Source organism: Lycorma delicatula, chromosome 8 (assembly GCF_047948215.1).
Source record: "Lycorma delicatula isolate Av1 chromosome 8, ASM4794821v1, whole genome shotgun sequence".
NCBI classification, from domain to species: Eukaryota; Metazoa; Arthropoda; class Insecta; order Hemiptera; family Fulgoridae; genus Lycorma; species Lycorma delicatula.
In genome coordinates, this window is record NC_134462.1 from 138,770,852 (window position 1) to 138,796,751 (window position 25,900).

At 30.2% G+C, this 25,900-nt stretch overlaps 2 protein-coding genes across 2 annotated transcripts in view; both read left to right on the top strand.

Annotated features, from left to right (window-relative positions):
• The first annotated feature begins 829 nt into the window (after positions 1–829).
• Positions 830–25,900, top strand: part of eEFSec (eukaryotic translation elongation factor, selenocysteine-specific) — a 33,508-nt gene continuing 8,437 nt past the window's right edge. The window contains exons 1-4 of the mRNA XM_075374129.1: positions 830–1,295; positions 4,678–4,847; positions 6,884–6,992; positions 10,525–10,685. Coding sequence (XP_075230244.1) covers positions 1,001–1,295; positions 4,678–4,847; positions 6,884–6,992; positions 10,525–10,685 — 735 coding nt within the window. The 5' untranslated portion in view covers positions 830–1,000. The remainder of the gene's footprint in view (positions 1,296–4,677; positions 4,848–6,883; positions 6,993–10,524; positions 10,686–25,900) is intronic.
• LOC142329468 (protein lethal(2)essential for life-like) lies at positions 17,330–18,153 on the top strand. Its single transcript, XM_075374131.1, has one exon. The coding sequence runs from the start codon at positions 17,430–17,432 to the stop codon at positions 17,967–17,969; it is 540 nt and encodes a 179-aa protein (XP_075230246.1). The 5' UTR covers positions 17,330–17,429; the 3' UTR covers positions 17,970–18,153.

The window sequence follows — 25,900 nt, forward strand, 5'->3', positions numbered from 1 at the left end:
AGATTTCAAGTGAACTTAACATCAGTTATGGTAGTTTGTTTGCGATCATTCAATATCAGCTTGGTTACCGTAAGACGTGTGCACGATGGGTGCTACATCGGTTGACCGACAACCACAAACACCAACGTTTTGCGTCTGCTCTTTTTTTACGTTATTCTAGGGCTGGTCCACAGTTTTTGAAACAAATCATCACAAGAGATGAGAGCTGGGTGCTTCATTGCTGAAACTAAATGAGCATCACTTAAACGGAGACACAAAAAAAAAACAGGAAACGTATTTGCAGTAAACTTATCTTCGTAGTAATACAATACCAGTTGTTAAAGATGTAAATATTAGCGCTTACTATAATGTCTTTTGTCAATTGAACTGAATTTTGGTTTTTACAATTTAACTACTTGTAAATAAATTCTGACCTTACTTTAAATTCTGTTTTGTAAGTAATAATTTTTTATTGTTTGTCTTCCGAACTAATAAATTGTAATTATATAAACATTTTCAATTGTCAATCTCTCATATCCTGATTGAGCCTCGAACAAGCGACAGTATTTGCAGCCACGTATCTGAAAATACTTACATTTATGTAAGTTCAGAGTAAACTACTGGAATTCTCTGTCACATTAATCTAACAGTTTATTCGGATGAAAAATTAACTTGTTAATTATTTTAATTTTTCAAATAATTTATTTTAATGAAGATTAACTCGTTCATTATTGTTTTTCAAATAATTTATTTTAATGAAGATTAACTCGTTCATTATTGTTACAATATATAAAGGCACAAGTAGATCGATCATTAAGAAGCCATCATACATAAAGCTTTATCGCGACAGGCAATCAGCTGTTTAAATGTATACAACTGTTATTCAATGTAATGCGAACCTCAATGTTTTCGACAAATTTCGAAAATATATGTAAAGTCGTAGTAAAATTTAATATCTTTATTTGCAACATTGTTTGATTTTACATTGAATCTTTGTTATTATTTTCATTGTTGTATCAAAATGTCCCTTGGTAACTCTGACGTTCGACCTTTAAATATCAATGTAGGAATACTGGGGCATGTAGATAGTGGAAAAACATCGTTATCAAAATGTTTGAGCAAAGTTAAAAGCACTGCTGCATTTGACAAACATCCACAATCCCAAGAAAGAGGCATTACCATTGATTTAGGGTTTAGTTCCTTGAAGGTTAATTTACCTGAACATTTGCGTTTAAGCAGTAATGATTTCAGAGAACTACAGTTTACTTTTGTAGACTGTCCAGGTCATTCGTCGTTATTAAAGACAGTAATAGGAGGTGAGTGACTTTTTTTGTTTTAATTTTGGCTGTACTTTTATCAAGTTTTTCAAAATACATGGGTTTGAAAATTATGAATTTTCTTTAAAGTTACTAAAAATTTCAGTTATTTGAATAAAGACATCCAAAAATCAGAAATTCTTAACGTTTTATAATCATTCAATTAATTTTATACATTTAAAATAAACTTGATGAATAGTATACATTTAATTACTTCTTAATAAAGATTGCTATTGTCATTTATGGTATTTAATACCTTTACCATTTGTAAAGACTGTATTTTTCAATCTGTAGGATGTGCTTATTTAAAAATCAGTTCATTCATATTAACTGGCAATACCATCAGTAACTTTTTATGAGAGCTGGGAGGAAGAGAATAAAACTAAAAAAAAACTGACTGTGACCCAACAGGACTTATTTTAATTAACCTTTGTAGCACTTTTGGCAGTACAAGCTAGGTTTAATATCATGACCATAATTTTTTTAAATAAATCAACCAACAGAAACTAGCATCTTTTTTCTCTTCCTCTACATTTCATCACAAGTATTTGGATGTTAATAAATCATATCATAAATTTTTACACGTACTTCACATGGATAGAGTTAATTTATTCAAAATTTGTTTATCTCATTTTAATTGAGGGTCAAATTTAACCATTTTGAAAGAAATTGTGTCAAATATTCTTATGACTTATATGAAGTTGTGTAAACAGCCATTTGATGTTTTCAAAATCGTTTTCCACGTGCTTAATTGTAATACCACAGACCTGACGCTATTTTTTGTAGGCTATTGCTTATTTTGTCTCTTACCATAGTGTAGAAGCTGAAGATTAACATATTTTATAAGAGAAATTATGTATTGTTTATGCCCAGAATAGTAGGCAACCATTGTTGTTATACTTAGCATTCAATAAGAAGTTATAGATTTTTTATTTGTCAAAACAATGCTTGGAATAAAATATCTGTTAGCTCCTCCATCTGCATAAATTATAAATACAGTTAATTATTTTTAAGGATAATGAAAAAATTACTACTGGTGAAATGTAACATATTTTCTCTAATATCTTTGTAAAAATTTATTTGTAATAATATATGTATGTTTGTTCCATTGTGCAGCTCAACAGCTGAAATGATTTAGATGAATGACATCGGAATCCGTAAATACTGGGAGTGTCTTAAGCTATATAAATATTTATATATATATAGATATTAGTAAATTCAATACTTTTTTTGTTATTTTATTTGCCCATATTTTCCTGTGTATCTATTATGTCAGACAAAGGTACTTACGTATTAACGCCACCGCAGCTACAGCTTTATTTAAAAACAAAGTAGTCAATCGGATTTCGGTGGAAAATGAACAGTCTCTTTATTAATTATATAATAAATGGTTATTTATATTTATTTATTTTATTTACCAAACTTAACCTACACTCGCTAACCTTGACTAATTAACAGGAGTGTTTTGATTTATTTAAATAATAAATAATTGCAATAATTACTGAATTTATTAAATAAGTACTCAAAAGATTACCGTGTTAATCAGTCAAGGTTAGCAAGCGTAGGTTATGTTTGGTTAATAAAATAAATAAATATAAATAACCATTTATTATATAATTAATAAAGAGACTGTTCATTTTCCACCGAAATCCGATTGACTACTTTGTTTTTAAATAAAGCTGTAGCTGCGGTGGCGTTAATACGTAAGTACCCAGACAAAAGTATAACACAATTTTCCACCAACAGTACAGAATTTAATAATGCCTCTAACTTACGCTTATTGTTTTTCAATTTCAAGAGCGCTTTTGAGGGTTTGCCTCATCGTCAGTTAATAAAACTAGTAAATCATTTAGGGCAAGGTTTGCAGAACACTTTAGATCTTATAAAAACAATAAATTAGGTTTTTCCAATCTTGCAGACCATTTAATAACAAATGAACATTCAATCACCGACTTGGATACAAATTAAAAAATAATAGAAATTGTAAAAGAATGTGATAATAATAAAAAATTAAATATTTTAGAAAAATAAAAAACTTTACTTTTGTCTTTGATATATATATATATATATATATATATATATATATGTTTAAATAAATTTAAAAAATGTGAAAAAATTTATCAGATGAATGAGGCATTTTTGAATAACTCACATCTCAATGCTTCATTCTGAATGGTTCAGAAACCTCGTATGTCATACATATGAAGTATAAGAAAGTATGACATATGAGTTTGTTTTACTAGTGTTTTTACATGACTGCCTTGAAAAGGAGTGTATTGTATTTATTAGGGTGTATGTATGTATGTTTGTTCTACTGTAGCAGCTTAAAAAAAAAAAAAAAAAAAAAAAAATTATACATATAAAAATAAAATATAAAATTAGACACATATACAAAATTGTTATCCGCATGCTCTTCAATTATCCTATATTAAAGAGCAATGTTTATCAGCAAAGTTTTTTAAAATGTTTAATATTTATCTCTTGTTCTATTGATTATTATTTATAGATTATAAGTAATCAAACTTTTGTGATAATGTTTTTATCTTTCTAATCTTTTCCAAATTACTTAATACAATTGATTTTAAGATTCAAAATTTATGATCAGATTTTGATACCTGGTGACATACAGTGTTTTAAAAATAGATAAATTATTTTTTTAAATCAACTGCATTTTAGTTTTTAAAAGTAAAAGTAATAAAACTTTCCTGCATATGAGCTATTGTATGTTAAGCTTCTGCGGAGATTGTTTGGAACTTAATATTACAGAAATTCATGATATAATTAATTATTCATAATTTATAAATTAGTATTTTGAAGTATATTCTTGTAATTTGTGTCTTTTGTATTAGTTACTCAACGTTATTCTCTATTCAATCTGTAACCAGGATTGTAGAACCCAATATTTAGTTAACTAAGATGTACTGAATTTATGTTTTGACCTACAGATTGATCTGTTTCGTACAAGGCAATAGCAAATGAATTTTAAAGTGCATCATTGTCAGTATGTTTAATTAAATTTGTATGATGAGTGGATAAATAGTTCCTCCATTATTCACAGCATCACCAATAGAAAGTAAGAGGGAAATCTTCCCTTACTAGCGGTTCCTCTTTATGAGAATTTTAATTGTCCAGCCAGTTGGTATAGTGATTAGCATTCAGGTTGTTAGTCCAGCTGTCTCATGTTCAATTCCTGAAAATGATCTGTATTTTTTCAGATATCTTGAATGACCTTATTTGTTCATTAAAGTATATATAAAAGCATGTTTGAGATCATAATAACTATAAAATAAAAAAATAAAAAAGCAGCCAATTCTTTTAATAACTTTTTAATATTTAAATCCACCTTTTTGTGTCTTTTTTTACTCCAGTATTGTATTTTCAGGTACACAGATAATTGATATTGTTTTACTTGTGATTGATATTACAAAAGGTATCCAAACGCAAACTGCAGAATGTTTAATAATAGCTGAAGTTACATGCAAGAAGATGATTTTTGTCCTTAACAAAGTTGATTTAATTCCTGAAGCCAAAAGAACATCTACAATTGAAAAGGTTATTTGTTTTCATTAAGACTTATAATATTTGATTAGATTACAGTGCTGTTACTTGAATTAGATTTTATTGATTATATTTGATTTTATTACATCTTATTTTGTTGAATTAAATTTTTAAGTGTGTTTTCAATAACTGTTTTTTAAATATGTTACTATTTTTAATAATTATTTTAATATATTATTATTATCTTTATTATTACACATTGTCATACATCATACGACAGTTATGCAAAGAAATTATATTAAATAATCTCTTTATATGAAAGATAAGTTTAGCTTAAAGATTTTGTTGTGTAGTTGTTAGATAGGTTAGTAAATGAGATTTACGTTAGTACTATCAACTAGCTACTACATAATCTCTACCTATAATTGACCATGTAACTTCTGGTGCAACCTCAGTATTGCAAACAGCTAAACTTGCATCTTTTTGTCTCTGATTAGTGTATCCTGTAGAAGAGCCTTGTAACTTCCTTTGAAAATTCTTCATTATTAATTTTTGATTTTTTTTTAATTTGTAAACTTATTTAAGATCTATTGTTTCACAGATTATGAAAAACTATTATATATAGGGTTCAAAATTAATTACAACCAGATTATGTGGGAGATATATACATCCATTTAAGGATTTATCTGGTTAATTGATGTACTTAACTTGAATGGTTAGGTATGTACGAGATCCGTTTTGAAATAAAAACAAAACTGAAATATACGAACAGATTTTATTACTTTTGTATAAAAAGTATGCTTATTTTGTATTTTTCTGCATAGCTGCTTTCAACTTCCAACACATTTTTCATACTGTTTCACTAGAAACGGTATGAAATACTGTATGGTTCTTCAAGAAATTCAGCCACCAGTATCTTAAACTAGTAATCCCATTACTAACGGCAGTAATGCCAATTTTCAATTCATCATTGTCAAACCTTTGTGATGCAAGTCACTGTTTAAGATGAAAAAAATAAAATAATTGCTGGGAGCTAAATTGTGGTTTTAGGGTGGACAATTGACAGAACAGAATGTTAGGATATCTGGGAATATTTTATCCCTCTATTCTTCACAGAGCCGGGACAATAGTCCCTTGCTGCTGGATGTTTCTTAATATCGGGTGATTACATATTTGTTTTGTTTTAGGATGGAATTGGGAATTCCATTCCAATCGTTGTAGATCGATATGGATATATTATTACTTGGATTATCCTTAGGAGACTAACAAGGTATTTGCATCATTCTCCTGGTGCAATTCCCCTTCAGACCGTCCTCTAAAAGCCTTTTGCTCTAGCAGGAATGCGCCTGATAAGACCCTAGGCTGAAGATGCTTTTCTGTGTAATAAATAAGGTGTGGTACACAAAGAGACTACATCATTTAGATTCTATGTATACAAACATACAGACTACATGTGTATATACCTTTCTACCCTGTTGGGTTGAAACAGTGTATTATAACGCATTGTTTCACAATAGAAAAGGGTACATTAATTTGTTGCTGTGCACACTCTGCCCTTTTTCTTGTGGCTGTGACGCATATGAAGCACCAGTCATAGTTACTTTCTCTGAGACTAAATCTAAGACTGGCTTTACAGCGATAAACTGAGTGAAGGTATCATTTGTAGGCTGAATATAAGCTATACTTCAGTGGACTTGACCTCCTGATATTATATTCAGTTGTATATTAACTGTTTGTAGTAATGTACTCGTATGATTAATGTTCTTTTTGCAATAATTATATTAATTTCTCGTTGTATTAGAGGACTGATTTAATAAACAAGGAAATTACAGTTTTCATATTTCAAAAAAAAATTTGAATCGCTGCATGTAATCATAACCCATTATTTATCTACTTTATTTTAAAAAATTATATGTCACTCCTAGTGATTATTTTAAGGATAGGAAAAATTTTGTCACATAAATTATGTTTCAAAATAAATGATCATTTTTACTGTGTATCACTTTGAAAATAATTTGTTCATTGCCAGTTGTATAAAGCTTGAAACCTTTGTTCGGAGGTTAACTTATTATGTTATATTTACTTTGTAGATGAAAAAAAGGATAAGAGGAAAATTACTCACTAAAAAGACTCCATTCGGGAGGTCGCCCATAATAGTTACATCTGCATTAACTTCTGATTCAGAACATTCACCATTTGGTAAGTAAACCAGTATTTATCTGTATTTTTCCCTTTACTCTGTATTTCATAACATAATACACCAGCTTTAGTTCTATGAGTACTTACTCATATGCATTGAGGCATATTTGTAGATGCTTTTCTTTAGTTATGAATATTATAGGATAGAAACACAGTGCTAATGTTTTTTTGTGTATGTTATAGTTGAACACTGAGAGGGAGGGAGGGCTACGCTTGCCTGAAATGTAATTACCTACACATATATAATATTTATTTCATTCACCTTCACACTTTCTCATTCTCTCTCCATTTTTTCTCTTCTTCTTTCTGTAACTCACAAAGTGAAAATGGCAAGAATATAGCAAGTTTCCATTTACTGGCTACCGACTGTAGCATGTACGGATTGTGCATTGTGATTTGGTAATGTTTACTACCAGTTAAGCAATAATGAGGGTTTGTTGAGATGACTAAAATCAATTCATATATCAAATTTAGGTCTCCGTACAACAAAATCTAGCATCCAGCTTTGAAAAAAAAACAGAAACAGAAATAAAAACCTAATAGACTTAGCTTAATGGTAGAAGAATTTGCACATAAGCTTATCTCATTACCTTTCACGGCTTCCATCATTTTACTTGCTTGTACAAAGTAAAGGAAGTATTGTAATCGCGAAAAATTTCGGTTTTCAGATTTTAACAGAAATATTCATTTTGACCATCCCTGAATCCATTTTGACTAGTTTCGGCATGACATCTGTATGTACATATATCTCGCATAACTCAAAAACGATTAAATGTAGGATGTTGAAATTTTGGATTTAGGACTGTTGTAACATTTAGTTGTGCACCATCTCTTTTGATTGCAATCGACTGGACCAAAAGTGTTCAGTGGAATGGATTGGATTTTTCTTAACTGTAGCAACAGCCCTCATTGAGAGCTGTTCAATAAAATATCACAAGTGGTACTTATTTTCATTGGTTCCAGAGTTATAGCCAAATAAAATTTTAATTAATGAAATATTTGGATCAAGGGGAAGGCACATCAGTTCATATCTAACTTCATCTCCTTTTCTTTTTTTTTAATTTGAATATATTGATTTCTTAATTAAATTATTAACCTCTGATTGTAAGGAAAATTTTACAATAAATAATAAATCAATTATAAAAAAAAAATATTAAAAAATATCAAAGTTTATTAATGACACAAAATTTACGTACTTTTAATTTAAAAAAAAAAATATTTATATGTAATTTAATACGTGTAGAAGGAAATCATGTGTTGTCAACATCAGATTTTTTTCTACTTCTATTGTAGTTAATAGCCACTAAAAAATTCCAACAGCATGCATAGAAAATGCATCCACTGCTGCTTAGCTTAGCAGCACTACATCTTTATCATCAGAAAGTTCAACAATTACAGCTTTCTGACGTACCAGACGTCTGCAATTTTGTCAATGGGTTGACAGTAATTAACCACTCAATTCTGTTCATATTATTATCGGTTGAAGCTACTTTTACTTTTTTTTTATTTATAATAAATAATGGCATATACAGCACATGGAATTTATGTAAGAAATATAAGGAATGCATAGTTCATGCATTAGTCCATTCGTGCATAGTTCCATTTCAAACAAAATTTTATTAATTTTTAATCTAATAATTCAAAATACCCAACGTTAGTAAACTATTAAAAATATCCAAAGTTTGAGTTCGTCCTATTTCTTTATTTCAGTTAAAAACAAAAATTTTCCTTTTTCTTTAAATTCATTAGAATAAGTTCCAGTGCTAAATTATTAGTGGTATTTTTAATAAAACAATTTGTTAATGTTTGCATCTAGTTGACTGGTAATGAAGGTTTGTTGAGATGACTAAAATCATTTCATTTGTAGAAGTTAGGTCCCATTAGACAATTTAAAGTATTGTCTAATGTTTATTGTTAATACATAACCACAAGTTTATGACAACAAATGACTAATGAAAAAATAAAATTAAAACTTAAATTTACGTCACAGCTACATGTTTTATACTGATATAAGTGCTATCCAAAAGTAAATTTAATTACTTCTAATAGAAAATTTTTTAAATTAGTAGTTTAGTATAGCATAACTCGATATGTATCTTTAGTGTTAGAAAAAGGTTGATCTTCACAGGTACCCATTTAGAATTTACTGCAAATACTGGAAAGCAACTGAAATCCACCAATTTTCTAAAGCTTATTCAGAAATCATCATGAGTGAGGGTGGTGTGAAAAGGTAGTTAAGTGTATATAAAAATAATATGCCAGTGTCTACATTGTCTACATTGAGAGAATTTAACACCCAATTGTTTTGAATTATAAACAGGTGTTGAAAATTTGTAGTATAGTATAAGAGAACTACTGATTCACCATTTCAAAATTTGTTGATTCATTAAATCAGTTTTCCCTTGCATACATCTTATAAAAATCACAAAAAGAAATGGTTTGTAGTTGTCCAGTTAAGAAGGATGGTTAAAGACAGAGGTGGAAAATACTTAAGATAGTGTAAATTAAGACTTAATAAATATTTCAATGTACATTACATTATGTTTGCCAGAGATGTGAATATTTATCACCAAAATGTATTTTAAGTAATCCAGGATTGTCATTAACTGTTGTACATATCTTATACAGCATTAGAAGTGACCTAGGCCAAGAGCTATGGGATAGATAGCCATTTCCTGTTCTAAAGAATCATTTATGTTATTTAAAGAATAATTTATAAACTTGGAATTAACTTTATAAAAGCGAACAATAACCTATAAAAAACTTACATTTTACATTAATTGATTGAGCAGAACAGATTGATATAATTAAAATGTAATCAGAGAAAATAATGGTAGAAAGACAGAAAGCTAATAATGACTTCACTTGGAAAATAGCTATTATGCCAGCATGCAGAATAATAGTAATAGATCCTCAACTAAATTGTAAATGGCCTCATGAGAGGATATGATACTGAAAGGGTTTTTGATTAAGAGATCTGGAGCAATAGAGAAAAATTGTTAATTTAGAGTAAGTTGGCTCATAACCTTCCCAAAATTAGCTGTATTTGAGAAAAATGATTGTGATTAACAACTAAATGATCTTTTAACTTTGGCATAAGTAAAAAAAGATAATGAACACAAAATGTAAATATAAAAACAAAGAATAATTTAACAGTATTTTGTGGATCAAACTAAATTATACAGTATAGTTTCGCATATTATATGTCTTGCCTGAAATTACTTGTGTACAGTTTATATATGGATATTGTAGTTGTCAATTGACTTCATGTTCTAGAATCCACTGTTAAGATTTCAGTACTGTTATCTAACCACTTTGTTTTAGATTCTCTGAAAAGGTGCAAGTAGTATTATTATTTACATTCTAATTTGTACATTACAAATTTATCTTACTCTCTACTTTGTGAAAGAGGGAACTGTACTTTGTGTACTTGCCATAAATTTATTGTTTAATGTAGTAAAATATCAATTTTTCTTTATGGATTTTTAAGATTGTTAAAACTGAGGTGTCTAATTTGATTTGATTTTTTAAGGAGTCACTGAATTAATTGATGCATTAATTACGTTTACTGTACTCCCGAAACATTCTCCTGACAAGCCTTTTGTTTTTGCGGTTGACCATTGTTTTGGTATTCATGGGCAAGGAACTATACTTACTGGTACCATAATTCAAGGTTCTGTACATGTTAATGATGTAAGTACCATTTTAATAATAATAATAATATAATGCCTGATAATGGTTGTGTAAGTTTATTAATTGTGGATTTAAAAAAATGCAAATATTTAAAATGTTCTGATTTAGAATCAGTGTTTTGTAAGATTTTTTTTATATTTTAGATAGAAGTTAGTACTTTAGCAAAGAAAGTTGAGAGTTATAAGTTAAAATAGTTTAGGTATGTGGTAAGAATAGGAAAGGAGAAAGTTGCAATGGGAGGTGGTTAGAATGAGACCAAGATTTACACTCATTGAAACTGTGAATAATTAAGATAAGGAATATACATAATCCAAAGGTGGGATTCGGAGAGGCTGATATTAGAGAAATAATGGAAGAATCAGATAAATGATGAGCTATAATTCACGATCCAACTCATAAACATGGATGAAGAAGATAGACAAATTTCTAGACAAATAAACAATAGACAAATTTCTACGTATTAGTAATTCCTAAAGAGGGCACTAGATTACAACAAGTTATTGTTATACTTGTGTAGAGATATTTAAAATTAAACTATTTTAAGCATAAATCTGCTGATTAATAATCTCCCAATTAATATTAATAGAGGAGTACATCAAAGAGCATTTTATCAGAAATAGAAAAAAGTTAGGATTTATTGCTTTAATATAATTATTAATGTTAAAATTTATTTAGTAAAGAAAGAAAAAGATTTTTTTTGAGGGATTATTTACTCTTTTATTGCCAATATTCAGTTATATAACTGTCAGAATTCTACCCTAAAAATGACCACATCATCTTATACAGATGTAGCATGTTCAAAAAGTGTTATTTAGCCAGACATCAAGGAACATAATGGTATCAATATTATTCTGTTCATTGCTTATTGTTTTTCATCAAATGTTTACAAAAAAAAATCATCATAAAATATTTTCAACCCATCTTTAAAGTTGTCTTCTGCGCATGTGTGCTTAGAATTTGTATTATTGCGGTCAAGTGTACAAAATTTCATTCCAGTTGTGTCATTTGCCTTCCAGTTATTTTAGTGTAAATAATATGCTCACTCCAGTTTGCACCAAGGCAGAATAATGAGCAGTGATCCAGTTTCTTCAGCAGGGGAGATGTGAAAATAACTGAAATTCATTGTAGACTTTATCACAGTATGGGGACAGTGCTTTATCACATAAAAATGTTTTTTCATGGCTTGAGAAGTTTAAAAATGGGCCGACTAATGTGATGCATGAAGAGGGAGCTGGATGCCCGTCAACTTTTACTATAGACAACAAATTCAGTTAGCTGGAGGAGATGGTTCTGGAAAATAAGCAAGTTACCATCAATGAGTCTTTGCTGGCCATCAGTCATGGTTTAAACCATCAAATCATCGACGATGAGCTCAGCTTCCGTAAAGTCTGCATACGATGGGTACCAAGACAGTCCAACCATCATCAAGTTGAATTTTGTGGTACTGGAACATCCTTCCTGTAGCCCAGATATTGCTCCCTCCTCCTTTAATCTGTATGGGCTGGTCAAAGATGCTTTGCGAGGTCGTTGATTTTCCACAGATTTTGACATGCAGGAAGCAGTGTAAAAGTGGCTTCAAGACAACCAAAAACCTTCTCAGGAAAAATATGTAAGCTTGCGGACTGCCAGAGACTAAGTGAATTGACAAGGGAAGAACTATGTAGAAAAATGATATACGTGTTGGACCCCCCCCCCCTACATTTGTGTAAATAAATTGTAAAACAAAAATTTAGAAAATTTTTGACTTCATATTTAGTAATATCAATTGTTTTTTAAACAATTGGTACTGTGTACCAGCTCTCCATGGAAATAAGTTTTGTTTGCCCTTGTATTAATAATACCAATTTTTTTTTACCCACAACAGAATGGAGATGGTATATGTATTTGGGGTAAGAGGTTGCATGTGTATGTGTGAATGTGTTATCATTTTCCTCAAACACTACTGGACCAATTTCGATGTGGTTCTTTGCATTTCATAGTTATCACTTCAGAGCAGATTCTTAGACATGTTTTACAGTAATAGGCCACCAGAGACTGCTGCAGTAGATGTGTTTCTCTAAAACGGCTGAGCTGATTTTGATGTCGTTTTTTGCATTACATAGGTATCATCTCAGAGCAGGTCCTTTTTTACGGTTTTAGGCCACCAGGGGACACTGCAGTAGATATGTTTCTTCAAAATGGCTTTGTGAGTTTTTAAAAATTTTTTAATTTTATCACTTGTTCACAATTGTTGATACTATGTAGCAGCTCTCCTTGGGAATATGTTTATTATATACCCATTATATAGTGGAATAATAGACATCAGCTGTCATTCTTTTGTTGAGAAAAAAAGTTTTATAAAAAACCACACTTCATTTAAAAAGTCTTAAGAAGAAAGAAATTGTTGTTTCTTCAATGTAATCTCCATAAAAGCAGAAAATCAACTTTTCTCAATGTGGAAAAAGCCAAAAGAGGTTTTGCCTAACGAAAAAAGTAAGTCGGCCTATCAGAGTTCAATTAATCAAAACCTGTATTTAGTATATGTATGAAAAATTTATAAAGTTTATTTCAAGGATAAAAAACTAGTATTGTGCAACAAATTTTATACACATTTTATGCGATTTTCAAATAGATAATTAGTTAACTGTAAATATTGTTAATAAATTTAGTGTTATTTATTTTTATTAGTGAAAATGTCATCAAAAAATATGTAAAATTATTTCAGAAAATTAATATAAAATGATGTTAAAGTAGGCCTTTTAACAACAAAATGTTAAATTTTTATATTGTAGTTCACAGTACTTTTGAAGGACTTTATAGGTCTGACTAAAATGTCAACAAAATTGGCTTTCATGACTATATTTGAACACTAACATAGATCTAAAATCCGTTTGAATTAAAATTCTATCTGAAACTAAAGTTGAAATATCTGAAAATCAAATGTAACCATTTTTAACGCCAAAAATACGTCAAGGCGTATCGCATTTAAAAAGTAATTGTGCCACTTTTAGATTATATATACATATATATTTTTTTAATTTAATTAATTAATTTTTTTTAACAATGATATATCTTTCTGACTAATTTATTATAAAATTTTATTAAAATAATTGTATGAATATATGTGTGCATTTGTCTAACTGCAAATGGGCATGTGTGTATAATATTTCTCAAACAAGATCAAGATTGGCTTACAGATTAAAAAATCATACAGATTAATCTTTTCATACAAATTAAAAAATCTGTATGAAATAAAAACACAAACTTTATTAAACCAGTTTATAAGATAATTTATTAGTTTTATACATAATATATAGTATACATGTACATTGACATGTGCTAGGAAGAAATGCAAATTAATATTTATACTAATTGAATTTATATGTTCCAAGAAGAAAATTCAATAACTGCTTTCTTCAACCTTGCTGAATATTCTGAATCTTCTATTAAATTGATCTTATATGTACTCCAGAATTCTAAGAATTCCCAGTGAACTGACCACCAGCCTGCTCTGACCATGAACGTAAACCTTCTTTTCCTAAGAAGTGAAGACAATGTTTAAAATGAAATAATATATAAATTTAATAATTTCTCCATTAATCATTGTATTTAATTAAATATAATGTGTATTTTCAGAGTTTCAGAAACTCCTGTACTCTCAAAATTTTTCAAGTGTTTATCTAAGTCTGCTCTAATCTGCATTATTAAAAAACAACAGGTTACAATCTTATCCATTGACTTAAGAGCTAATACAAATTGTACCAACTGGTGTTTTCCAACGTCCTTGTAGATGGTTGAATTTTGAAGAAACTTATCCACATTTTTTAACACGGATCCGTCTTTTTACACACAGATTGTTGTAAATCCAAAAGAAGAAAAGAAAGTGGTTTCACTGAGGAATGTTAGGGTAATTTTTAAACAAATACTGGCGTGTCATCTAGTCTCATGAAAAAGGTAATCAATTTAATTGGAAGCAATACAGGTTGAAAATCTATTACGAGGAAAATAGATCCAAAAAATCAAAGACATTGGAAAATATTTATCAGGAAGGTATTTTTGAGTTTCAAACAGACAATGGGATAGAAAAATGGCCTGTTATCAGGGCAGATGCACAGACTTTAGTAGCCTGTGTATTAGACAAATGAAAGGAGGACAAGTGGTATCAATCTAATCTAATGTTAAACTGATGGCCAGTGTTGCACAAGGTTTCTTCAAAATCAGCATGAGTATCATTTCAGAAGTTGATATTTCTAAAGCAGATTCGGAGTCACCAAAAAATGTATACTGAAGGTGGTACTGTCAGAAAAAAAGGAAATCAAGAAGTGTATATAAGTACACTTTGTGTACATTGCCACCAAAGAGACTTATGAAAATATTAAAATCTTAGTTAAGTTGAGTAACCTCAACAACATTCATTTCAAATTTTTTACTGACTTCAATCTGTTAACATTGAATGGACTGCAAACTGCATCGTCAACATACCCCTGTCCTTACTGCTTTGTGACATTGACAGACTTGAAAAAAATCTTGTGAATTACTTGACGAGTCAGAAAATCAGCTTGATTGCAGTAGTGATTACCCTTTGACCACTAGCAACAAATGTTTAGCCTTAAGAACATATGGAAACTTGAAAAAAGATTATATCAATACAAGTCTATTGGAGAACACAAAAAGCAACCCAAAGACTGCCACAGCATTGTTAATCTTACACTTTTTGATGAAAACGACATGACCTATGTCATCCAAAAATGTACTATTCCCGAACTACACATTCTGCACCACCTGTTTTCAAAAGGTCTAGTTCCTATGATTGGCTGAGAAAAAGCACTAATATGGCCAGAGCAGTTAAAATTGGTACCTAAGAATAACAAAGGAGAAATTTTCAAGGCAATGCTTGTCGTAAACTGTTAAAAATTGTGGATGTGCTTCTTCAGAATTCAGTCATCTATGAGGACTCTGCTTCGTACCATTTGTATCAGCTCTTAAGTCAGTGAATAAGATTGTAACCTGTTTTTCAACAAAGCAGATTGAAGCAGGCTTAGATAAACACTTGAAGGAATTTTCTAAAGATTTTGAAAGCACTGGAGTTTCTGAAACCTTGAAAATACATGTCATTTGAAACATTGCCTCCATTTGTCCAGCTGATCCAGCCTCCACTGGTCAGAGCAGACTGGTGGGTCAGTACATCAGGAATTCTTAAAATTCTGGAGTAGTTATAAGATCAATTTAATAGAAGACTCAGAGTATTCAACAAAGTTAAAGAAAGCAGTTGTTGAATTTTCTTCCTGGCACATATAAATTCAATTAGTATGAATTTTAAGTTGCATTTCTTCGTGTCACATATCAATGTATTTGTATATTATGTATTATTTATAAACTGGTTTAATAAAGTTTGTATTTTTATTTGATACAGATTTGTTAATACCAATGATTCATAAGCCGATCTTTATCTTGCTTGAAAAATATTATATACAAACATCCATTTGCACTTTTAGGCATATGCATGCATACATTCATACAGTTATTTTAATAAAATTTAGTAATAAATTACTCAGAAAGATGTATCATTGTTTAAAAAAAATTAAATGGTCAAATTTGATTTTGTGATATTTCGACTTGAGTTTCAGATAGAATATCAATTCAAACGGATTTCAGATCTATGTTAGTGCTCAATACAGCCACAAAAGCCATTTTTGGTGTCATTTTAATTTAACCTATCAGTCCTTCAAAAGCACTGTGAGTTATCAATTTTTCTTTGAAGTAGTTTTTTTTAAATAATCAGAATTTTTTTTTTATTGCACATTTAACTATTTGATTGGTGCTAAGGGACTACACATCACCATTTGCATATAAAAATTGTTATTTGACAACCATTTATTACAATAGGAATGTGAAAGGGTGTTTATGTACAAACCTTTTGTTGATTTTGAGTTACTAAACAGTTTTAAGTAACCAATATGTCTTTATGGTTTTATAAAACAAATTGAAAAATTAAAAAACAAAAAAGGTTGTAGTGAAAACTGAGCACTTGCTTAATTAAAAACAATGAATGGTAAATTTCTTTTACAGCAAGTTTTAAAGAAATTTATTGCAATAACGTAATAAGAGAAACATATTTTTTTATTTAAAATTATCGATTTTGTTTCAAATGTGATACATTAAAAAAGCCCAGAATTTTTCAGAACTGTTGGATGACTTTTTTTTTAATTTGTTAGTTCTCCCTGTATGTTTAAACTAAAGAAAATTTTAAATAATTATAAGGAAATTTCATAAACACTGATGTATAATATAATTGTTGCATACTTGTATACATTGTGTTTAAAACACAGTAAAGCTTACATTTAAAAATTACACGATGAAGACATTTAAAAATAACGTTTTTAATGATATAGATTAAACAGGGTTATGTAGATTTCTAGAACAAATTAATTAGACTTTTACAACTTTAATATAAAACAGATTTAAAAATTCTAGAATATACGAGTAGCCAAAACCAATATATAGCATTAATATTTAAATGAATGCCCGTCCAGATTGTGATGTCATTCGTAAACGTAGCCAATACTAGGCCTTTCTAGAGTGTTCGATGTTGTGCGATTGGTTTCCCTCTTTTTTCGCTGTTCTAATAAAGTCTACCATGATCTACATAACGAAGCTTGTGTATAAATAGCTGCGTTGGACCGTGGAGCGGCATTACTGTTTGAATCGTTGCTGTTCAACTATTTTCTCATTCTTATTGATTGACGTGCCTAATATTAATCCGTCATGTCATTGTTACCGTACTTTGTTAACGAATTGTTTGATGAAGTCAACAACCCGTTGAACGACCAGTACTTCGGTTTAGGCTTACGACCTAGTACTGATTTTCCACGCCTACTCCAAGCACCAATGTATTCAGGATACCTTCGACCGTGGCGACATCTTGCCAGAAGTGATAGTGGAATTTCTTCTCTTCAAAACACGAAAGACAATTTTAAGGTTAATTTAGACGTGCAACAATTTAAACCGGAAGAAGTTACTGTCAAACTACAAGGTGATTATTTAGTAGTCGAAGGTAAACATGAAGAACGTCAAGATAAACACGGATTTGTTTCCCGGCAATTTCAACGCCGCTATAAATTGCCTGAAAACATAGATCACGATAAAATCAAGTCTCAACTTTCATCTGATGGTGTTCTTACGTTAACAGCCCCAAAGAAACCTGAAGAATCAATCGGTGGAAGGGCAATTCCAGTTGAGCAAACTAACCAGCCGGCTGTAAAACAAACAAAAGAGTCAGAAAAGCAAGAAGAGATGGAATCTTAAATGTAAGTTTGCAGTTAATTTTTAAGCCAAATAGAATTTTGAGACTGAATGGATAATTTTTTTAATTGTAATCTTTTTGCATTTGTAGTTCCAGTATTTAATGTGTCACTCCAGTATTAAACGTTTATTATAATTATGTATAACTTAAATAATTTTTTAAATAAATTATTTATTGTCATTTGTATTGTGGGTTTTTTATTGTTCACCTCTGTACAATAGTCATTCATTTTGAAGTTAACCATGTTTAAGGCAGTTTTTTGATTTGTAGTATTTCGTTTTTTTTTTAAGACAATCAAAAGTTGCTTAACTTATCTTTTTTGTACTTGTGTGGCAAAACTCATTAGAAATTTGATTTACTGGTGAGTAAATATCCACCAGTGTGAGCTTCAGGTATTACAAATATTTTCATTATCCAGTTTTGTTCTGCTTAGCCAATTCAGTTTTATATTCTGTTGAGTTATTTCACATCATACTATTGACAGAATAGAATATATGTTTGCTTCATGTATCCTGTATATGTTTATCAAAATTTTATGGTAGGTTAGACATGTTAATTTCTGACTTCCCAGAAAACTTATAGGTTTGTTTCATTTATCTTGTGTATGTGTTATCATTTTTTTATGGGATATCAGACATAATTTTAGTAGCCAATCAAATTTAAGATTCTTAATAATTGTTTGTTTATTATTGGCGAATGATGTGATTATCTCATAATACAAAGAACAAAAACTATGAATTTACTGGACCAAGTTTTTTACTTATTAATGTTAATAATCTTTATGTACCTCTGTGGATCACTAATATTTATATCTGCAGGCTAGTATAAGATAAAAGGTTACAGAAGAAAAATAGTTTTTTATTATCAATACTGATTTTTTGTTTAATTTGTTTGTTAAATACTGTTTTTGTTAAGACGTTATCGCAAAACTTTATTTTAATCAAGTTTTCTATACTAGTTTCCTTGCTCTTGTGTAAATAAATCTGGCAATTGTGAGCAATTACTTAAACAACTTCAGTTTTCTTCACACAATATACCATAGTAGATATATGTAGAATCAGGGAAACGCAAGATCTAAATGTCAGAAATCATTGTTTTGGACAGCACGTGTCTTGTGTAAGGTTAGTCGGTTCTGTATTCATCAGTTCTCTTGTCAATTAGCTATTAGTTTTGCAAGTTTTCAAGACCTATTCAGATTCTCTTCGGTTAAGAAAAGTTAGGAATAAATTACCAGGGTATGACAAATTATACCATCACATAGGATACTTGATCAAATTTAAGTAGAAATATAGTTACAACAGAGAGAGACTACACCATATATGTTCTGCTATTCATCATTTTGTACACTGCATTTTCAGCTTACAAAAAGCGCTATCAGTTACCTTCAACAGCTGATTGTAATGCCTTCAGCAACTCTAGGACTGTTAAGGTTTGTTTATTGTTTATTCCTTTCTTCTCAGAATGGATTAGCATCCATTCTTACCTGACATAATATTTTGCTTTATATATTAAAATAATCTGTAATATTTAGTTTAGTATATTACTTTTGAATGTCTTTAACATTAAATAAAATATAAAACTAGTAACTGCACGTGTAAAATGTATACTTATTTTTTTAAATTTATATTAATAATGGTTAGGTTCAAAATCATTAAGTCATTGAACCTATTCCCAGTCAGTAAATAAAATAAGAAAGGAAAATAATATTAAAACACACTGATGTTATTTATACTTGTATATCAGTTATCTATTATAATAAGAACAATTACATAATTTATGTATATTATATAATAAAATATTACATAATGGTATGAACTACAATATCCAAAAAATTAAAAATACAAAATTTAATAATAAACCATTTTTCAATAAACAAATAATTTACCGATTAAGAGAAAAACTAAATACAAATAATTATCGACTTACGCTGTTAGGTAAGCTCTAGGAGCTATGTTAGGATACTGGTTGTTTAGCTGTTCAAGGCTCAGTTGCCGTTTATGGCACAGACATGGTCTTATGCTTTAGGGTGACCAAATGGGGTGATGGCAGGAGAAATGCCAAGCAAACCAAAATTCTCTAATGTTACCATGATCCGACTGTCCGTTAGTACATCATGTATAGAAAATTAATTTATAAACCTTGGAAAGTGACATCAAAATATAAAAGCTTCCTACATTGCTTAAAAATTTAAATTTGCAAAATGTTTATTTAACTCATCAATTAGTATATTTATTATTTCGTACCTATTATGCAACTTCATATACTGTCCTACTGTTCAGATATGGAATTGCACTTGTATTTTAATGAAGAGGATCCAATGGACAAATAGAATTTAACCATCTCTGATAAAAAACTATTAAGATTTTACACTAGTAATTATTTTAATACTTTTTTTTTTTTTAAATAAGTTTAAAGCAAAATATTTTGTAAAAGCAGTGACCCTAATATTAATAAAAATATGTGCAGGATTATACACAACATATATAACAAATAAACAATAGTAAAACTGGGAATGCATAAGTATGCAGTAGAATAATATTTAAAGTAACCAACCAATCATCCTTGCACAGTAAGCAAGATAAGGTAAAAAGAAATCCTCCAAATCCAGATCAAGGCCTTGTGGATTTCAACGTAAGAAGTTCATCCAAGCGATCTCTATAAGGGGTAATAATATTACCTTAAAACAAAGGTCTTCAGGTAGAGTGGTCATAATAATCATTACGATAAAGTTAGCAAAAAGCCTAATTTGAAAAATGGGATTCTTACATAAGATTACTTTCAAGATCCTGTGTTAAAGCAAAAGTAAGTGAATTGCTTTGTTAGAGTTTTCCCTCAAATAAATTCATATCATTTAAAAGAAATACATAGATACTAATTATCCCTCTTACAAATTTAGTTTATTAAACTTTCAGTAATGGAGTATTTCCTGTTTCTCAGATGTCTGTTGCTGTACCCCTCCTTAACAAAGTTTGACATTTAATCTACAAAATTGTTCGCAGATTTTGTTATTGTCTGTATATAATGAAATATTTGAACAAATAATGAAAAATAATATAATTATAATAAAATAATTTAATAAGTAGAATCATAATTTCATAAGATATTTTTGTGATAACTATATTGATTATGTCTTTATCAGTAATTCTAAATATTGTTTATGAACTTGTACATGATAGCTAATTGCCTGATGAAGGAGCCATATTATCATCCCATAATATCTTCAGTAATCACATTTCACTTAACAGTCCTAAATTACTGTGGAACTAAACTAGTTATTCCCTATGTGAGGAATCCTCATTGTGGCTTCTAGAAAAGCAACCCACCAGGTTGGTCTAGTGGTTAACGTGTCTTCCCAAATCAGCTGATTTGGAAGTCGAGAGTTACAGCGTTCAAGTCCTAGTAAAGCCAGTTATTTTTACACGGATTTGAATACTAGATCGTGGATACCGGTGTTCTTTGGTGGTTGGGTTTCAATTAACCACACATCTCAGGAATGGTCGAACTGAGAATGTACAAGACTACACTTCATTTACACACATACATATCATCCTCTGAAGAATTTTCTAAACAGGAATTATCTAAAACGGAGGCTAAACAGGAAAAAGAAAGGCTTCTAGAAAAGCAAAGCTATTTGCAATAGATAATGTATCCAAACCTAAATATGTTGATAATTTTAATCATTGATATCTTGGTTATTAGTTGGTTTCCTAAAAAATCTCCTGTGAAATCAACTTAACTGTACTCTACAAATTTTTGTCGGTAAACAATTTAAAAACATTTTCTAATTTAAGATGATATTGGTAACATGGATTTAATTGTAGGTATACAGTTCATGATCTGTTATTAAAACAAGCTATTTGAGTTATATACCATGCATAAAGAATTGAAATGTTTGATAATAACATTTTTATTTTTCTACGTTCATTTATGGATGAAGGGCTGATGAAATATTTGCTCTAAAACAGGAGGCAGCATTTATAAAAATTATAACAATAACTGGTTTATGTTATTTGAATCTGTTTTATGACATTACTGGTTCTAGAATCATATTGTAAACTTAAACACTGAACATTTAATAGCCTGTTAATATAGTGCTTCTTTTTTTATATGCATTGCTTTATTTTTTTAAGTAATTACCTACTAGTAGTTAAGCTTTTTTTATATAGAATTACATATACTGAAAGAATTTTTATATTATAATTACGTTAATTTTCATTATTTGTTTACAAATAATATTGAATGCTTGTTTTGAGAATTTACTTTCTAATATTTATAAAAGTTGAACTTTAAATTACTTAATAAACGAAATTTTAAACAAAAGAGAAATATTGATTATTTGATAATTTTTTTTTTTGTCTTCAGCCAAAATTTGACTGGTTTGATGCAGCTCTCCAAGATTCCCTATCTAGTGCTAGTCGTTTCATTTCAGTATACCCTCTACATCCTACATCCCTAACAGTTTGTTTTACATATTCCAAACGTGGCCTGCCTACACAATTTTTCCCTTCTACCTATCCTTCCAATATTAAAGCTACTATTCCAGGATGCCTTAGTATGTGGCCTATAAGTCTGTCTCTTCTTTTAACTATATTTTTCCAAATGCTTTTTTCTTCATCTATTTGCCGCAATAACTCTTCATTTGTCACTTTATCCACCCGTCTGATTTTTAACATTCTCCTATAGCACAACATTTCAAAAGCTTCTAACCTTTTCTTCTCAGATACTCCGATTGTCCAAGTTTCACTTCCATATAAAGCGACACTCCAAACATATACATTCAAAAATCTTTTCCTGACATTTAAATTAATTTTTGATGTGAACAAATTATATTTCTTACTGAAGTCTCGTTTAGCTTGTGCTATTCAGCATTTTATATCGCTCCTGCTTCGTCCATCTTTAGTAATTCTACTTCCCAAATAACAATATTCTTCTACCTCCATAATCTTTTCTCCTCCTATTTTCACATTCAGCGGTCCATCTTTGTTATTTCTACTACATTTCATTACTTTTGTTTTGTTCTTGTTTATTTTCATGCGATAGTTCTTGCATAGGACTTTATCTATGCCGTTCATTGTTTCTTCTAAATCCTTTTTACTCTCGGCTAGAATTACTATATCATCAACAAATCGTAGCATCTTTATCTTTTCACCTTGTACTGTTACTCTGAATCTAAATTGTTCTTTAACATCATTAACTGCTAGTTCCATGTAAAAATTAAAAAGTATTGGAGATAGGGAACACCCTTGTCAGACTCCCTTTCATATTACGGCTTCTTTCTTATGTTCTTCAATTGTTACTGTTGCTTTTGGTTCCTGTACATGTTTGCAATTGTTCTTCTATCTCTGTATTTGAACCCTAATTTTTTTTAAATGCTGAACATTTTATTCCAGTCTACGTTATCGAATGCCTTTTCTAGGTCTATAAATGGCAAGTATGTCGGTTTGATTTTCTTTAATCTTCCTTCTACTATTAATCTGAGGCCTAAAATTGCTTCCCTTGTCCCTATACTTTTCCTGAAACCAAATTGGTCTTCTCCTAACACTAACTCCACTCTTCTCTCAATTCTTCTGTATAGAATTCTAGTTAAGATTTTTGATGCATGACTAGTTAAACTAATTGTTCTGTATTCTTCACATTTATCTGCCCCTGCTTTCTTTGGTATCATTACTATAACACTTTTTTTGAAGTTGACGGAAATTCTCCTTTTTCATAAATATTACACACCAGTTTGTATAATCTATCAATCACTTCCTCACCTGCACTGCGCAGTAATTCTACAGGTATTCCGTCTATTCCAGAAGCCTTTCTGCCATTTAAATCTTTTAATGCTCTCTTAAATTCAGATCTCAGTATTGTTTCTCCCATTTCATCCTCCTCTTCTTCCTTTATAACACCATTTTCTAATTCATTTTCTCCGTATAACTCTTCAATATATTCCACCCATCTATCGACTTTACCTTTCGTATTATATATTGGTGTACCATCTTTGTTTAACACATTATTAGATTTTAATTTATGTACCCCAAAATTTTCCTTAACTTTCCTGTATGCTCCATCTATTTTACCAATGTTCATTTCTCTTTCCACTTCTGAACACTTTTCTTTAATCCACTCGTCTTTCGCCAGTTTGCACTTCCTGTTTATAGCATTTCTTAATTGCCGATAGTTCCTTTTACTTTCTTCATCACTAGCATTCTTATATTTTCTACGTTCATCCATCAGCTGCATACTATCATCTGAAACCCAAGGTTTTCTACCAGTTCTCTTTATTCCGCCTAAGTTTGCTTCTGCTGATTTAAGAATTTCCTTTTTAACATTCTCCCATTCTACTTCTACATTTTCTACCTTATCTTTTTTACTCAGACCTCTTGCGATGTCCTCCTCAAAAATCTTCTTTACCTCCTCTTCCTCAAGCTTCTCTAAATTCCACTGATTCATCTGACACCTTTTCTTCAGGTTTTTAAACCCCAATCTATATTTCATTATCACCAAATTATGGTCGCTATCAATGTCTGCTCCAGGGGGTAAGTTTTGCAGTCAACGAGTTGATTTCTAAATCTTTGCTTAACCATGATATAATCTATCTGATACCTTGCAGTATCGCCTGGCTTTTTCCAAGTGTATATTCTTCTATTATGATTTTTAAATTGGGTGTTGGCAATTACTAAATTATACTTTGTGCAAAACTCGGTCCCCTCTTTCATTCCTTTTGCCCAGCCCGTATTCACCCACTATATTTCCTTCCTTGCCTTTTCCAATGCTTGCATTCCAATCTCCAACTATTATTAAATTTTCATCTCCTTTTACGTGTTTAATTGCTTCATCAATCTCTTCGTATACACACTCTACCTAATCATCATCATGGGCGCTTGTAGGCATATAGACGTTAACAAGCGTTGTCGGTTTAGGTTTTGATTTTATCCTTATTACAATGACTCTATCGCTATGCGTCTTGAAATACTCCACTCTCCTCCCTATCTTCTTGTTCATCACGAAACCTACTACTGCCTGCCCATTATTTGACGCTGAGTTAATTACTCTTAAGTCCCCTGTCCAAAAGTCGCCTTCCTCTTCCCACCGAACCTCACTAATTCCTACTATATCCACCTTTACCCTATCCATTTCCCTTTTTAAATTTTCTACCCTACCAACCTTTTTTTAAGCTTCTAACATTCCATGCTCCGACTCGTAGAATGTTATTTTTTACTTTTCTTGTGAGCCCTTCCTTAGTAGTCCCCACCCAGAGACTTGAACGGGGGACTATTTTACCTCCGGAATATTTTACCAAGGAAGGCGCCTCCATTATTATTATGTGAAAATGCAGAGAGCCACATTTTCTTGGAAAAAAAACAGCTGTAGTTTTCCATTGCTTTCAGCTGCGCAATACTCAGAGGACTGAGTGATGTTGATATGGCCGTTTAAGTCATTCTGACTCACGCCCCTAACAACTACTAAAAGAGCTGCTGCCCTCTTTCAGGAATCATTTCTTAGTCTGGCTCTCAACAGATACCTCTCCGATATGGTTGCACCTTCGGTCCAGTTACTCTGTATCCTTGAGCACTCAAGCCCCCTCACCAACGGCAAGGTCTCATGATTCATAGAGGAGGTTGATAATTTTAAACAATTAAAATTATATTCTTACACCATAGCAACAGAAATTATTAAATAAAAGGGGACCAACTTCAGTGTAAAGGAAAACAAACAAATTCATTTTTTTTTTTTTTTTTACTTGTGTAAATTCTGATAAGAAAAGATATATCCAGATATTTCCTTAGAGATTTAAACAATGTATTTGTAAATATATCTATATTTACAGATGATTACTTGTAAAAATTGATAATGAATTTTGTTTATCTATAAGACTTATTTCATTTTATCACAAGATGGAGTTGACCTCACTGACAATTCACTAAATATTTTGAATTTTTTTTTT

What these genes read in the sequence shown, in the direction of transcription:
- LOC142329468 (XM_075374131.1), top strand. Translation starts at nt 17,430, where the DNA reads ATGTCATTGTTACCGTACTTTGTTAACGAATTGTTTGATGAAGTCAAC.